The sequence below is a fragment of the Mesoplodon mirus genome (genome assembly GCF_964341445.2).
Source record: "Mesoplodon mirus genome assembly, chromosome: 3".
NCBI classification, from domain to species: domain Eukaryota; kingdom Metazoa; phylum Chordata; class Mammalia; order Artiodactyla; family Ziphiidae; genus Mesoplodon; species Mesoplodon mirus.
The window spans coordinates 51,402,636-51,420,137 of NC_138978.1; the positions used below are offsets into that span (position 1 = coordinate 51,402,636).

The 17,502-nt window shown below is 46.3% G+C and overlaps 1 protein-coding gene across 1 annotated transcript in view; it reads right to left on the reverse strand.

Annotated features, from left to right (window-relative positions):
* The window catches only part of C8B (complement C8 beta chain), a 42,261-nt gene extending 26,143 nt beyond the window's left edge, over positions 1-16,118 (reverse strand). Inside the window, exons 1-5 of the mRNA XM_082614050.1 lie at positions 15,930-16,118; positions 9,142-9,298; positions 5,823-5,964; positions 3,498-3,639; positions 948-1,080 (exon numbers count right to left, since the gene is read on the reverse strand). Of these exons, the coding sequence (XP_082470176.1) occupies positions 948-1,080; positions 3,498-3,639; positions 5,823-5,964; positions 9,142-9,298; positions 15,930-16,021 (666 nt within the window). The 5' untranslated portion in view covers positions 16,022-16,118. The remainder of the gene's footprint in view (positions 1-947; positions 1,081-3,497; positions 3,640-5,822; positions 5,965-9,141; positions 9,299-15,929) is intronic.
* Positions 16,119-17,502: the final 1,384 nt, after the last annotated feature.

The following is a 17,502-nucleotide window of genomic DNA, read 5'->3' on the forward strand; positions in this document are numbered from 1 at the left end:
AGAGTTAACACTTCCTGTCATCTGGCTGTCTCTGGATGCTAGGATTCTTGCATGTCTGTCATGATGATTCTAGTATCACCTGGCATCTGAGACATCTATCTCTTTGCCACTCAACTGCCTACATTTATTCAAACCACTGACTCGTGATTCCAGTCACGAGGTTAAGTCGCTTGTGTCACTTCCTACCCAACTGACCGTTTGCTCTTCCATCACTGATATAATTCTTTGTCTGTAATGTCTATATAAACTCTGGAAGTCTAGGTAGGGTGTCCCAGGTGTCATACCAATGTTTATATATGAAAGTCTGTAAAATTTTCCAAAGGCAAAATAAAGTATGGACCTACAGTGTCTGTATTTGCTTTTGGTACAAATATGAAACTGAAGCTACCAGTTTTCTCTATCTATGGCTATAAATAAAAAACAAAAATAGCCTGTTTTTCATCCAAAAATAAAAAGAAGAGTTAGCACTTCCTGAGACTCACCCATTAAACCCGGTATTGTGTGTGCTAAGCATTTACACTCACTAATCACCTCACTAATCCTCTGCGTGCAGGTAGAACCTTTATAACTCCCATTTTAAAGACAGGAAAACAGAGGCACAGAGCCTTTAAGATGATATAGATGGTAAGTTGCAAAGGCATCTGTGAGGCTCCAAATCCTAAGCTATGCTTGTCTCTTCACGGGAGCTTTTGTCATTACTGTTAGTATGATTATGGCTACTACATCTCTGTACTGCCTTTACTATACATGGCACGTCAGCCTCACCACTGTGTCCAGAGGAAGGGACCACCCATTTTATGTATGAAGAATTGAAGCTCAGAGAGAAAAAGCGATGCATCGGCGCTCGCCCAGCAGGCAGGCTGTAGGCCGGGTCTGGACCCATGCTACTGGCTGCTCTGCCAGTGTCCCTGCCATGGCCCTGCGGTGGCTTCCTGGCTGGCACATACCTGTGGAGTGAAGTTTTCCACATTGTATGGCTTCCGAAACCTCGTGTTGAGGATGTAATGGGGTGAGCATGCACCGGCGTAATACCTGTGATCGAGAACTGGGCCCTCCAAGCTGTTTGTGAACAAATTTATCCTGCAGGGAAGGGGCGGAGAAGGGTAAGAGGTGAGGGTGTAATCTCAACTGGTAGACCTACTAAAGGACAGCCAAATTCCTTGGTACAGCACTCAAGGCCCTCCATATCTGGATGAAACCAGCTTTCCGGCTTCATCTCTGGACACTCCCGGCCACAGTCACAAAGCCAGTCCCTTACTACTTGGGGGTGTTCTTCCTCCAGTCTGCTTTGCTCCTCTTCTGTGTAAGGGCTGTTCCCTATGCCTAAATGCCCTTCCAGCCATTCACTGTTTTCTCTCTTAACTTATCTTTCAAGAATGGGTTCCATCGTTGCCTGTTGTGGGCAGCCTTCACTGACACTTGTACGAAGCTGCGTGCATTAGAGGTCCTCATTATACCCCATGCTTGCCCCACTCATGTATTTATTGTTCTGCACCTACTGCAGTTGCCTTCTAAGAATGGTCTAGCATGGTAGGCAAGAACATGGACTCTGCAGCCAGATGCCTGGGGTCAAGTTTCTGCTCTGCCATTTACGAGTTATGTAACCTTGGGTACACCAGTTAACCTCTCTGTACCTCAGTCTCCTCATTCGTAAAATGGGAACAAAGAAAATCTTATCTCTTGGAGTGGTTGTGAGGATTACACGTGTCCATATTGGTTAAGTGCTTAGAACACTACTTGGTCTGTGATAAAGGCTTGTTATTATTTATGTGTCTGTTGTCTCCCCTAGATTCTGTGCTCCTTGGGGATGGTGGTTTTCTTCTTAATTTCTGTATGACCCCCATCACAAGACACTAAATTAATTCCCATTTACTGAGGGTCTAACTGGAAACAGACACAGTCACAGATGGCTCAGGGCATCTCCTTACTCAATGTCCCTGAAGCCCTGGATGCCATTATGTCCATTTAGAAAGAATGAAAATCCTGTCTCTAATTTGACATTCTTTCTCACCGCCTCTTAAGAAGCCTCCATTCCTGGAGGCTTGTTCTTGCCTACCATGCTAGACCATTCTTGGAAGTCTGCTTTGACTACTACCGACAGCCATTTTTTTGTTCAAAGGAGCTGTCTCCTTTTAGTTTCTGCCTGTTGGCCTGTTCTGCTCTACCAGAATTGTCTTAGGCTCTCTCTCCTGTGACAGAGTTTCATGTAGCATAATAACGTATATTCATTTATTTTTTTAATACTGTAATAATCAATTACACATATTGGCTCACTGAATCCATGGGTAGTATTATTATACCCATTTAACAGATAAGGAAAGTGAGGCACAGAGAGGGCAACCAAACTGCCCAGCAGCTGGCAGGGCCAGGACTCAAAGTCTGAGTGTCTTAAGTCAAGAGCAGAGTCTGCTTTCTTCCCACCACACCCATACAACTGCCTCTTGTGTATTAGTTTATTACCATGGCATTAGCTTATGCATCCCTCACAGATTGGAAAAAAGGGTATTACTAACTTCCGTCCACAAATGACAAAACTAAGGCACCTCACAGACAAGTGCCTCAGCCAGGGTCCCGTGGCCTGTGAGCCGTATTTCTGCCCCTCTTGCAGGGTCCAGTCAGCCTCTGCTACTGGCTCTGAATGTCCACTCTGTCACCCTCTTTGTCGTGTGACTTCTGAGAACCTTCTTAACTTTCCAGGCCTCAGTTTCCTCATCGAGGAGATGGGGCTTATAATCACTAGTTTCTAAGGTGGTCCTGAGAGGAGGTTTTCCCCACATGAGGCGTCTGTATCTTTAATGACAACCTTTCAGGACGGAGGTCTGACGTTCATTTAGGAAGAGGGAGAACCCCATCCAGGGCCACTCTGCTCCCCACACTGTGTCACACACGCTGATTTGTGAGGCGTCTGAAGGGAGGCCCTCCTCTTCCCCTGGAGGCTGAGAGGCTGCAGAGCGCAGCAAGAAAGGAGTGTGAGCACCAGGGCAGTCTGGTCCCTTCTGACCCCTCACCTCCCCAGAGGCCCCCAGATTGGCTGCACACAGAGTGGCTGCAGAGCCATGCTGGAAATGCACTCCTTCACTGGCTAATTACTTAGCACCTTCTCCTCTGGGCCAGCCCGATAGAGAAACAGATAAACCTCCCTCGCAGCTGTCAAGGGGATTCAAAGGTAATGCTTAGAAAGTACCTAACACAGTCACAGAGCAGGTGTCAAATAACCCTTCCCCCAGCCCTCACGCGGAGCCTCCGTGGCCCCAACACACAGCTCTTCCCCCAGTGCTCCCTCCCTGCAGCCGCGTAGGTCCATCTCTCTGTGGGATGTGCTCCCAGAGTCCCTGGGTCTGTCCTCAGGGAGCAGCCGCAGGCATCCGCTTACACCCCTGTCTTGTTCAGAAAGGAAAAAAGGAGCCACTTTGTTTACAGGTCCCTCCCTGGCTCTTCTCCAGAATCACAGTTAACTGTGTGCCCTTCCAGCTCTACGACAGAAGGCGGTAACTTACCCACTGGCCAGGCTGCCGATGGCCCAGTATTGGTCCATTTCCTGCTGACATTTTTTATAAATCCTTCTACAGTTCCCCTCATCTGACTGGTCTCCACAGTCATTGTCCCCGTTACAAAGAAGTCTGCGGTTTACACACCTCCCTGGGATGGAGAAAGGGGGTTACTCATGGTCCGAGGCCGGTAAGAATGGGGGGACTCACATGGTTTGAGACCCACTGTGGGCTGGACACTTTGCTGTGCCTTTAACGCTCTGTTTGCATTAGTCCTCATGTATCGGGGTGGGTGGGTAATGGAATCCACAGTTTATCCCCCCAAAGAAGCCAGTGTTATATGTCTGAAAGTACTTGAGGGCAGATCTGCTAGGCAGGGGTCGAGTGACCAGACAGGAAGGAAGGCTGGACTCCTCTGCTTGGCACTGGTCAGAGGTGGTGGGTTCGGTGGGTCCTGTAATAGTACTAGTCGTGGGACCTTCCAAATGTTACCTGACCGCTCCCCCCCAGCCTCAATTTACTCATCTGTAAAATAGAGACTCCATCATACCTACCCCCTAGGGTTGCTGGGGATTTAAATGAATGAAACAGTACTGGCTCATGGTAAGTGCTGGATATGTGTTGTTATTACCATTATTAGTGTTTTGATGGTCCAAATGCACATTGCTGGTAAGTACTGGCAGGAGGATTGGAACTTACAGCTTTCTTATCACAAACTCTCCCCACTAAACCACACTGCCTTCAACACCAGAGCCATTCGGACTACTTTTAATTTTTTTTTTTTTTGCGGTACGCGGGCCTCTCACTGCTGTGGCCTCTCCCGTTGCGGAGCACAGGCTCCGGACCCGCAGGCCCAGAGGCCATGGCTCACGGGCCCAGCCGCTCCACAGCACACGGGATCCTCCCGGACCGGGGCACGAACCCATGTCCCCTGCATCGGCAGGTGGACTCTCAACCACTGCGCCACCAGGGAAGCCCCGGACTCCTTTTATATGATACAATTATTTGGACTGTATGTTTAAAATTATTTGCTTCCTTGAAACTCTTTTCCCCATTGACTTGACTTCCTTTCTTATTTGTATATTCTTGGGAGATAAAGCCCACATTCCTCAGATGTGTCTGGTCATTCTTAACCAATGTTTTGGGGTATTAAAGGCAGAAGAGTAACAATCTGGTTTTCATATGTTCCTTACAAGGCATTTAAACTAAAGCCTGCCCAAATAACCATTATGGCTTTGGTCGGAATCATGGAACACTGGTCATAATTAGTCCATGGACACCCTGTAAAAGTCTTTCAGATTTATTGGATGGAGTTTTGCCTTTGCAATCAGCCCTAGAAATTGCTCTAAGAATCACTAATTCTTTCTGAGAAGATCCCTAAGCACAGTCCACATGGTTACAGAGAATGTAGAGAGTTGCAACTCCCCCCTAGATAATTTGGGTCAAAATACTCTTATTTTTGCTGGAGCCTTGGAGAAACAGAGAGGCATATGTTTGTCTGAATGAGCTAGAGGAATGAATTGAAAAGACAAGTGTTTACTTAGCTCTGCCGCTGATGACTATTCATTGTGTGCTCCTTCCTTCCTTCCTTCCCTCTGTCTGCCCATTCATCTGTCTTTTCTTTTTTTCCCTTGCTTCCTTTAATCGAAAATGTTTTACTGACTATCTCGTGGGTTAAGGGTTATGTTGTACTTGGTGATACAGAAATGCAGGGACCATCTCACCAAAGAGCTTTCAGAGATAAATGATGCTACCCACCCTATTTAACCATTGCAGGTGGCTTTGCTACATTGTATTTAGCCTCAAACCTTTGAGAAAGCCAGCAGAACTCATGGTCTGCAAAAAGCTTTCACATCCATTGTGTCACTTGATGCTTATAGCAAACTTGTAAGGTATTAACATCACTTCTGATTTTCTGTTTAGAGAACCAACAAGTGATAAGGTTAGGTGACTTCTCTAAATTACAAAGTCAAAGTAAGATTTAACTCGGGAGTTTTTATTCTAGCACACATAATTTTGGTGTCCTTAATGTCAGTGAATGTAATTTGAATTCCCCAATTCCTAATTGTACCTCCTCCACTTACCTGCCATATGATCTTGGGGGAGTAACTTCTCCAAGTCTCAATTTCTCAATTTGTAAAATGGGGGTAATGTTAACACCTACATGGTAGGGTTGTTTTTATGAAATAATACGTGTAAAAAGAGGTCAAGGAGGCCTCCTGACCTGACACATGACCCTGATCTTGAGCACTAGGCAATGGCCAGTCCTCCCATCATCATGTGCCACTGGCTCACTTGATAGCTTTCCCCTCCCACTCCTGTGTCCCTTTATACCTGTCTGCGCACACACAAAGCCTTCACATCGCACTTGACTTCTGCATGGTCTGTTGGAAACACAGTCTTCAACTTCCTTGTCAGAGAAGCTGCACGGTTCCCCATGGAACTGAGAGGGCTGGAGCAAGTAGGCATGTCTGTACTGTAGCAGACAGGAACAAGGTGAACCAAGGGCAGAGCCTCGGAGACTTGGGGAGCTAAGGGGTACACTTAAGGATCTATATTGCCATTGGCTGGTTGTCTATTTCAAATAGACTGGGAGCCCTCTGAGGGCAGGGACCTTATCTTCAATTTCTGCATCCACAGTGATCAGTAAAGATTTGCTAAATGTGGGGAAAGCGTGGGCTTTGGAGTCAAAGGTAGTAAGTGCATTGATGCAGCCAGTTCAGTCTTTCAGCTTGATTAATCCAATGGGTTGATTCAAGTATTCTCATTTACTAAGTAGCTTATAACACAAAAGCATGCACTTTGGAGCCACTGACTCTGATACTTTCTAGTTATGTGATATCAGGTAAGTTACTTAAGCATTGTGATCTCAATTTACTAATCTATAAAATGGGGATAATGAATTACCTAAATGTACAGTTATGGAGTTTCAATTATATGTATGAGATATATATGAAACCTCATGTTGTCTGGTACACAGTAGGCACTCAATTACTTGTGCTTATTTTTCTTTTTAATTATTAATAATTTTTAGCAGTCAATATTTCTCTATCTCTAGATTGTTTATTCCAGAAATATTGATTGGATTTCCAAACTTTGGATTGAGCTACCCAATGTTGAAAAAGGTAGGTGCTATTTATGCTTGTTTGGTTTTGATCATAATCATGCCCTCTGGGCTGCCCTCGAGGAGGCTGCAGATGGTGGTGGTGGTGGTGATGGTCAACACCAGGCAGTGACAACAGAGTGCGATGAGTGCCATGACAGGGGTAATACAGAGCGCTCTGTAAACACAGTGGGGAATCCGCAGTGCAGCCTTAGGAGACGGTGAAGCGACATCTAAGCTGAGCCCCAGAGAATGAGTAGACATGTCAGGCAAACATGGAGAGCTGGCTGAGGAGGGGAGAGAAGGGCAATCTGGGTGGAGGGAACTGCTGTGCCAAAGCTGAGAGACTAGACAGTATGCACCTTGTTCCAGGAAACGAGAAGAAATCCATCATAGCTGGAGTGAAGAGTGAAGGAGGGAGAGTGGCAAGAGATGGAGGGAGACGTAGCCAGGAGCAGGTGAGGCAGGGCCTCCCGGGCCTCAGTAAGGCTGGATTTAGTACTTCATTACGGGGAAATGAGAAACCGCTGCAGAGGAAGGAAACCATCAGATTTGGGTGGCGTCCAAATGCTAGCTGCAGTCAAGATTTTGGTACCACCAAACGGGGCAAAGCAGGATAGCAGCCCCTTTACAGACTGACATGTTAACCAGCCACACTTATTACGTGCATGGTATCTGGAAATCTAGAAAAGAAACATAGACAACCATCCACCCATGTTCCTTTGCTTTCCCAGAGTCTTTCTTCCTGGAAGGCAGAGGCTGGCAGGACAGGGATAAGGTCTGCAAAGAAGATGCTAGAAGACTAGCCCCAGGCACCAGAGACAAAATGGGTTTGAGGAGTGTGGAGATGACGGAGGAAAGACATCTCTCAATTCCAGTCGAAAGGTTTTGATGAACTCCCAGCCACTGACCCGGCAGACAGCAGTGATGTCCACTGAGGGACCATGTGTAGCAAAGTCTGAGTGCAGAGCTCTGTCTGGCTGAGCTCTGTCTATGGGCTCATGCTGGGTCTTCCTGGTTTATGGTGCAGATGAAGCAATTATCCAGATAATTGGATCAATGTTGATCACATCAGCAATAATGCCTACTTTGGGAACTGAATGAGCCTGCCTGGCTCTCCACATTGATCCAATTAAGCGTGCAATTGTCCTGGGCCTACTTCCACAGCCTCTTTAGAGTCCTAGCCCATGGCTGGTTCAGTTTCCCAAGGAGCCAGGGAAATGAGAACCGTTCTCTTTTCTCTGACATATATCCTGTTCTTAGAGCTGGCTCCTGGGTCAGCCCTCCTGTGACAAGGAAGATCGAAGAACAAATACTGCAGAGACTGTGTGTTTTGACTGGTAGAATGCTAGACAAGGAGGCCAGTGGCCTGAGTTCAAGGTCTGTTTTTGCTGCTGGGTGAACCCAAGAAATCAGTTACCTGCTCTGGGTCTCTATCTATCTGCCTAACAGAAAGTGTAACAATTATCCTCCCTTCCTTATAGAGATGTCAAGAAATATGATGAGATCAAACAACACATGTTTATGGAGCACCTCTTACATGCCAGACATTGGCCTATACACTGACGATACAGTGTTGAACACGTTTTTCAGCGCTCACCATTTAATGGAAAGACCAATAATAAAAGAAAAGTAAATGATAAGTGTTAGGATACAAGAGGAATAAGGAGCTATTGTAGTTCATAAAAGGGTATCTATCTGAGGGCAAGGGGGGCTGAGAAGTCAGGGAAAGCTTCTCAAAAGAGGTGGCCGCTAAGCAGTTTCAAATCATGAGGAGGTGTTAGCTGGTGAAGGAGGGGGAAAGGTCACTCCAGCCTAAAAAAGCAGCATGAATAAAGGAACAGACAGAGTGTGACATGGTCAGAAAAATACACGTGTTCTGTGTGCTGGCATGGGGGATGTTCTATGGAGACGTGGGCCCGGTCTAAGGCATGGGAGGCCTTGAATACCATGAGTCTGGACTTGATCCTAAGGGCCATGCATAGACTTTGGATGTCCAAGCTGGGGAAAGACTGGCCAGACTTTCATTTTCTTTTTTTTTTTTGTGGTACGCGGGCCTCCCACTGTTGTGGCCTCGCCCGTTGTGGAGCACAGGCTCCGGATGCGCAGGCTCAGCAGCCACGGCCCACGGGCCCAGCCGCTCCGCGGCATGTGGGATCTTCCCGGACCGGGGCACGAACCCGCGCCCCTTGCATCGGCAGGCGGACTCCCAACCACTGCGCCACCAGGGAAGCCCAGACTTTCATTTTCAATAGCTCCCCTGGTTGCACCATGAAAGATGGATTGAAAGAGCAAGGTTGGAGGTAGGAAGTCTAATTAAGAAGCTGCTAATGGGAGCAAGCACAGATATGCTTGGAAAAAATCTGAAAGGTCAAAGAAAGGATCTGATTGGTCCTTGGAAACTCAGAGGAATAAAATCCATTAACTAAATCAGCCAACATTTACCCAGGTCCTACTATGATGCAGGCACTGTCAGTAATGCCTCAGCCGATCTTGCTGAGGATTAGGGCTCCTGGAAGCTTAGAGGTCTCCCAAGGCCTGGGTACCTACCCTTTTCTTCTGACAAGGATCACATGTGGTCCAGGAGGACCAGCTGGACAGTTCGCAATCAATAGGCATTGAGGTGACATCTGCACTCCGCGTCTGTCTAGTCTTGGCAAGGCTCTTGTTGACTGCATTTGACTCAAGAGAGGGTGGCCTTTCACCCCTAAAAGGTCATCATAGAGAAGAGAGTCAAGTATCAGAAGGGAATTAAATATATATCCAACCACATATCTGTCCATTCAATAAATATATATTTGCTCATTTGTGCAAGACTATTCCTTTATCAGTCAAGTATAGGTTATTTCATTCAACAAGTATTTATTGAACCCTCAGTTACTGCCTGACATTATGGCTAGGTAGGGTCCAAAGAGTGCTGAACTCTGATCAGAAGACAGTCCGTCAGCAGCTGGATGATCTTGGTCTGGTTTCTCAACCTCTGTGAGCTTCCCTTTTCTCACCTCTATAATGAGAGAATAATACCTAGCTCATTAGGCTATTTGTAGGATTAAATAAGAAAGTATATGTGAAAGCACTTTATAAACTCTAAAGTGCTTTAGATATGCAGGGATTACAACTACAGCTAGATGTATGACCTCAAGCAATACCTTCCCCATCTTGGGGCCTCTGTTTTATCCCCTGGAAGATGAGACGTTTGGACTAGGTGGTCTTTAAGTTGCCCTCTCACATTATGAGTCTATGAAACTTTTTCTGAGAACAAACCATGTTCAGGATACTATGCTAAAGAGGATACAGAGAATTATAAGACACAGGTTTTGCCTTCTGGAACTCACAGTTTCGCTTAGGATAAGAAAAGAGAAACATGCCTCACGCCTTAGCTCTTCCGGACTTTATCCAGTAGGCAAGGTTTTTAAGCATGCAGGCTCCATGGTCAGAGCTGAGCTTTAGGACATCACCGTGGCTGCAGTATGGAGGCTGGGTGGAGGTGGGAAGAGCCCTGAGGCAGGAAAAGCAGATAGGAGGCTCAAGCAGTGGTACCAATGAGTAATGTGAGCCTGCACCATTGCAGCATCCAGGGGAGAGAGAATGGGGAAGACAGACTTACTAGAGGATTCTCTGGTGGAATGGATAGAGTGGTGGGTAATAGGACGGGGGGTGTGGGTTAGAGAGAGGAACAGGTTTAGGTTGATGCTGGTTTCTAGTTTGAGTGGGTGGGTGAGTGGGGAACTCAGGAGCAAAGGAATCTGTCGAGGATGATGGAGTTCCAGGTGTCTGTGGAACACCTACGTAGAGTCATTTGATAAATAGTTCCTACGTAGTTTTGGAACTCAGGAGAGGGATTTGTACTAGGGATACAGATCTGATCATGAAAAGCTTTGGGAGAGGATAAGACTGTTCTTGAGAGACGCCAGCCAAGGACAAGACCATGGGGAACATAAGCGCAACCAGCAGACAAGGAGAGACTGGTGTCCGCCAGGCCAGGGGAGGACAGTACGTAGGGGTGGGTAGGGGATGGGGTGAGGCCAGCGGGGGTGGGGGTGTGCTGGGAGAGGCAGATGGTGTCACATCTGCAGAGCAGTCAAACAATATGAGATCTGAGATCTGTCTAGAAGATAAGGCAACACTTTTTGTTGAGTTCCTGGCAGTCTTGGGACATCGAGTAAAAGAGGGAATGAACGGGCATGTTATTTAATCTGCCTAGGCCTCCGGTTTCCCCATGTGTAATACAATGGGTATATTATGGTTTCTATTTTTCTTCCATCTGAAAGAATGTATAACACTGCAAGATTCTTTGTAATTTGTGTTTCTTTTCAAGGTAAAAAGGGACAAGAGAAGAGAAAGAGATTTAAGGTTTGTTGAGCGCCCAGGATGTGTCAGATCCTGCCTGAGATGTTTCGCCCATGCCATCTCATCTAATCCTGACAGCAATGCTAGAAGGCAGCAACCTTCCAGAGAGATGAGGGAAATGGCCGAGAGCCATGCAGCTGGTATGTGGTCATGCTGGGGTCTGAGCCGAGGTCTGCTCAACTCTAGTCTCTGTTAGGTCCATTTCTCTATGCTGCCCGTAAGGAAACCAGGCCAGCACCCACTCTGCCAGTCCCCTTCATCTGCATGCAAGGCCTCTTGCATCCCTGTGTCCAAGATTCAGTCATTAGGCAGAGTATCACATAGTTTCCACTGTCTCAAAATTTTAACATATCACTCCAGACAAGGTCATTAAAATACATTCTCACTTGGCAAGAGTCCTAAAAAAGAGGATAATATTAACCACAGTGAAATCTATCTCCATGACCACCCCAGAAATCAGCAAAAATCAATTGCCTAGTAAAGCTGGATCTTTAATGAAAGGTCAAAGACTGGTGGGAACCACAGGTGTAGTCTTTAAAATGGTTACTTGAGGCAGGATGCTGCCCAGCAGCTGGGGGCTTCAGAATGTGCTCTTATCTACTAATCTGCCCAGGTTTGACAAAACAATATTGTCTGTGATTTGTCTTCTCCTAAGTAGGTATTTGACAGCTCTGCAGGGTATCCTCTTTCTGTTGCCACTAAGAAATAGTTACATTGTGTTTTTAGCAACTTTCCACCCAAATCAGGCCACAGTGGAGACAGAGTAGGTAAATAATGTGCACACTCGCTATTAAGAGTCACAATTATTTTCCCCTCTGAGATGTGAAAGCCTGTTAATGGGCAAGATGATCACTTACATAAGGAACTTGGTAAAAAGTGGTTACAGGGCTTCCCTGGTGGTGCAGTGGTTGAGAGTCCGCCTGCCGATGCAGGGGACACGGGTTCGTGCCCCGGTCTGGGAAGATCCCACATGCCGCGGAGCGGCTGGGCCCGTGAGCCATGGCCGCTGAGCCTGCGCGTCCGGAGCCTGTGCTCCGCAACGGGAGAGTCCACAACAGTGAGAGGACCGCGTACCGCAAAAAAAAAAAAAAAAAAAAAAAAAAGTGGTTACAACCACCAGATCTCTTTTCATTATGGAGGTGGCAATACAATGAAGTAATCAGCTGAATAAACAGCATGTTTGTAAATTACATTGGATAAATGTGTGGTTTATTAGTACTATAAAATGCAAATCTGAAAGCAAGGCTAGCATTAAATTGCATCTTTAATTCTTGGGACTAGCATGGACCCAACAGAGGACAGGGGCATTCAGGACATCTGTGTATGGTTATTATAACACGTGTCTTCACACTGTGAATTTACAGAGATGAACCAGATGGACGTTCTGACCAACTGCCTTGACTTCTGTCATTCAAAAATCCTCTTTTTTTTTTTTTTTTTTTTTTTTTTGCGGTACGCGGGCCTCTCACTGTTGTGGCCTCTCCCGTTGCGGAGCACAGGCCCCGGACGCGCAGGCTCAGCAGCCATGGCTCACGGGCCCAGCCGCTCCCTGGCATGTGGGATCTTCCCGGACCGGGGCACGAACCCCTGTCCCCTGCATCGGCAGGCAGACTCTCAACCACTGCGCCACCAGGGAAGCCCCCTCTGTGTATTTTTAATGTTGAACAATTAAACATGCCCAGAGAAGAACAGAAAACAAAATAATAAATACTCAGGTATTCACAACACAGGATTGGCAATTGTTAACATTTTGGTACGCTTCCTTCAAGTCTTTTTTTTTTTTTACATAAAAAATAACCTTATAAACTTGACATCTGTGGTTTACACCAGCCCCAGTTCACTTTCCTCTCTTCTTCAGAGGATACGACTGTCATGAATTTGCTGTACATGCTTCCAGTTTTTTAAATGTTTACATACATACATATAGACACAACACATAGCGTTGCTTTTGTGAGCTGCACTCATACTGGACATAGTATTCTATAACTTGCTTTTGTCAGTCAACATTGTATTTCTGGCCTATCCATGTTGATTCATAAAGAGGTCTTGTTTCTTTCTTTTATCTACTTGTTCCATCATAAGACATACACTGCATTCAACTTATTCTTTTTCTTTTTGAAGGATGTTTACATTTTTTTTTCATGTTTTGCAATTGCAAACAATGCTACAGCAAACACCCTTCTACAAGTCCTTGGAACGTTTCCTCTACGTAAGGACTGGCAAGGAGGTACCTGCCGTTCCTCGAGGTGCATGGAATGCAGCTGCCAGCAGGAGGACATATTTCACTTGGTTCCTGTCTCCTACTCTCTTTCTAACAGGAGTCTCTGATCAAAATAAAGATGGATCCATCGCGTACGGCAAGATTAGGTCAGCAGTAAATTGCGAGCCATAAGCTTACATAGACGGGGTGCATCAATATATTTTAGCTTTCTGTAGAAATGCCCTGACACACAACAACTTTCTTGTCACACACAATTTGTTAGGCAGCTGCATCCTTTGCAAATAGCATCCTTCCTCTTTGTTGGAAGGGGGCAGCTTCTGGGTGGTGGATTTTCAATTTCTCTTCTGTGTCATTTGCTATTGTAGAAATGAAACTTAAAGCAAACTCTCAAGGCAACAAATGTGTGGTCCAGAGATAGAGAAATGGCCTGGGAGTCCAGCAAGTCAGATCCACAATGCAGGTGGAGAAGAGATAATGCATTAGCAAGAGGCAGAAAGATACAGGGACATACAGAGGCTCTGGAACCAGAAAAAAAAAAAACAGATATGAATCCATATTCTGTTATATTGATATACTAAGTGAGGAACCTAGAGATAGTTCTCTCTCCAAATCTCAGTTTCCCTCTGTGTAAACTATAAACAATAGCACTTATCTCAAATAGCTTTGAGAATTAGACTTAATATACCTAAGTGCCTGGCACAGAGTGGCAATAAGCAAACATAAGTCTTAAGATGACATAATGAGTATTTCATCTGACTTGATTACAAGAGTAACTAAAAACAGAAACCTTTCTTAGCTGGTACAAAGGAGGTCTCAGCATTTCCTGTGGCAGAACTGAAGGCTATTCCTCCACTTCGTGTATGGAATTCAAACACATGCCACGTTCAGGACTGCTCCATGGAATCATGGGTAGAGGCCAGAGCACTAAACCTGGATTCAGGTAAGGGTTTGAGACTCATGAGATGTGAATGAATCTCCTCTCTCCTCTGAGGACCGTTTGCTCTTCTACATAGTGACTAAGGATAACACCCCATCTCATGACATCGCTGGACGATTAAGCAAGGTTTCCCAACCTGTTGTGTATACTCACCCACTCACATCTCCACTTCCTACCTCTGGGTGAACTTCCTGTATATAAATCTGACTGTGTCGATCGATCCTTTGCTTAAAACCCTTCCATGGCTCCCCACTGCCTAGAGGATAAGGTTCAAGCTCCTTAGCTGGTGTGCAGGCACCACCCCCCTGCTCCAGCTCCACCCAGGATCTGACTCCTGCTGACTCTTCCTTGGTCCCATCTCTGGCAGCTCCCCACTTTGACCTGTGCTCAGGGCTTACTGAAGTAGATGTGTGGCTTCAGGAACAAGCCAGGCTCTCTCATCTCCCTGCCCTTGTCTATGCTGCTTCCTCTGCCTGGAACACCCTTCACCTCCTTGGCCATTTGGCAAATACCTATTCCTATGTAAAGATTCAGCTCAAGCATCCTCTCTTCCAGAAGCCTTGCCAGACTCCACCTCCGGTAAAGCCAGTCACTCCTCTCGTTTCCCACCTGCCCCTGTGCTATTTATTGCAACAGCACACATAATATGTGCTCACATGTTGGTTTTCTCCATGAGAACATGAGCCCTTTGTGTCCTGTTCACTTCTGTAGCCTCAGAGCCTGACAAGGGGCCTCACGTAGGGGTCCATCTGTAGGGCTGCTATGATCCCTTTAAACCCTCCATTCCAGACACATTGCCTTGCATCCTGATGGACACATAGTACACACAAGGAAGGCCTTGGCTTCTTTGTTCTTCTCAGGGCCAAGTTGAGATTCTTGATAATCATAATACCTACTATTCATTGAGTGCCCAATGGGTAGCGAACACTCATCACCCTAGTCTCGGGGTGGTGCCCAACGGGGGCTGAGTGCTCAGCAGAGCTGACACCAGGGTGTGCGTACAAAGGGTACCAGGTGTTCCTCCCATGGGAGACTGCGCACACAGCTTTTATGGGATGAGTAAGAGGAATGGCATTAACAGTCCTTCTTCCCACGGGATGGCTCACAAGGAGCCTTGGACAGCTGACAGCTTTAGCCTCTGATGGTAGCGGCTTCTCCTGTACCAGAAGGATCCCCCAATTGCCATGTCAATGGTGCTTCTTTCCGTGGAGCCCAAGTTTGAACTTCCACTCAGATTAAGTTTGAGCTTTCAACTCAGATATTTGTTTTTAGGCTGTTTTGCACCCTATTAACAAATACCAAAAAAATGATGAAATAAATGAGCTAGCATTTGACTGCTGCGAACATCTGGAATGTGTGTGTGTATGTGTGAGAAAGAAGGAGAGAGAGAGAGCGAGTGAGAGAGTGAGAGAGAGAGAGAGAGAGAGAGTGCAAGAGCCTGAGAACCAAGAGTTTAGGTTGATGAGCAGGTAGGGTAGGTCACTCTCATATTAAAATCATTGTTATGAATTGGCTTTTTTCCCCGTACATAACAACCCTTTTGCATAAAGAATCATGCCAAGGCTTTGTTCAGAATACAGAACAAGTATTCTCAGCATGACAAAATACATTGAAACATGTCAGTTTCCTACAAGAACTTTTGTTGAAGTTGGTCGCTGGGTTCCACAACAATCTGAAGAGTTGTTGATATTATTTTATCAGACGCGTGCAGATTGCTTCAGGAGATGTTCCTTATCTAATAGGCATGTGACAAGGAGAGGGTCACTATGATGTTGCTTTATATTCCCCGTCATAGTATGGATCAGGGAGTCATTCGGAACCGTCACTTACCTGGAACCCGGCAAACTGAGACACGCCAGGGCAGCACAGAGAAGAAACAGCTCTGCGGGTGCCCTGCGAGCCCACACCCTGGATGTCTTCATTTTCTCTCTGCGACAGGAGATCTGACTGAGGCTCCTGGATCCGTGCAGAGCCTGCACAGGGAGTGCTACTGTCAGCTCCTGTCCCCAGAGAGCAAACAGTTGGGCAAAGTAAACAGAAAGCCACCAGGAACCAGAAATGCCTTAGACTTTGCACGGACAGAAGACTTTATCTGTGACTCCGGAAACCGATGAGAGTGATGGAAACCTGTGCTGCAGCTTGGTTTTTATTCACGTATAACAGACTCTGGGGTAAGCAGCTGAGAGGACAGACGGTTAGTGAGGCAAGAAGGGCTGGGCTCTAGGTCCGGACTGCCTGGGTTCAAGTCCTTTCTCTGCCACAGCTTTGGGACCTTGGGCAAGTCACTTTACTTCTCTGCCTCAGTTTCCTCACTTGGAAAGTGGTGAGGATCAAATAAGTGCATACAAATAAAGCGCTTAGAACAGGCCCGTGCTGGGCACTCAGACATGTGAGCTATTGTCACTAAGTAAATACGGGTCTGGAGCCAGACACGCCAGGCTTTGAATGCCAGTTTGCCTCTTTCTAGCTATGTGATTTTGAGCAAGTCAGTAAGAGGCTGTAGAGCTTTAGAGCCCATCTACCCGAGTTCAGATTCTCTCTGTATCTTTCACCAGCTGTGGACCCAGGGCAAATGATGAACCTCTATGGGCCCAAATTTCTTCATCTACAAAACAGGGATAAAATAGTACCCACCTCACAGGACTGTGGTGAATATTAGATAAATTGAAATATTTAAAGCACTTTGAACAGTGCTGGCACATACTATGTTCTCTGTCTATAAGTGAGATGATTTTTTTTTTTGAGCTGACATTTTTATTGACTCTCTTTGATTCTGTTTCCTCTTATGTACATAAACTGGGAGGGCTCTGCCTACCTATCACTTAGGGTCAGGAGGGTTCAGATGAGATGCTAAGTGTGAAAATGTTTCACAAATAGGCATTATAAAAATGATAACTGGGCTTCCCTGGTGGCGCAGTGATTGGGGGTCCGCCTGCCGGTGCAGGAGACGCGGGTTTGTGCCCCGGTCCAGGAGGATCCCGCATGCCGTGGAGGGGCTGGGCCCGTGGGCCATGGCCGCTGAGCCTGTGTGTCCGGAGCCTGTTCTCCGCAACGGGAGAGGCCGCGGCGGTGGGGGGCCCGCGTACCGCAAAAAAATAAAAAGATAACTGTATGAGGCTAATTAACCAAAAATGTGTTGTTCTTATTATATAACTCTTGTAGGACTTTATTATATTTAGGGAGAAATAGATGGCTGCCCTGACCTTGTTGGGAAGTGAAGTATAGTAGATGATTGGTATCAGATTTAACATTTGTCTCCAGTATTTGCTGATAACCCTGAGAACCATGGTGATAGTAGCACATGGAAAAAACTCAAACACCTTCACCCTTCACCTATCACTTCTCCCACGGTCAAAGTCAGAGGACTTTCCTTAGGGGTGAGCACAACAAAGGCAGGTACCAC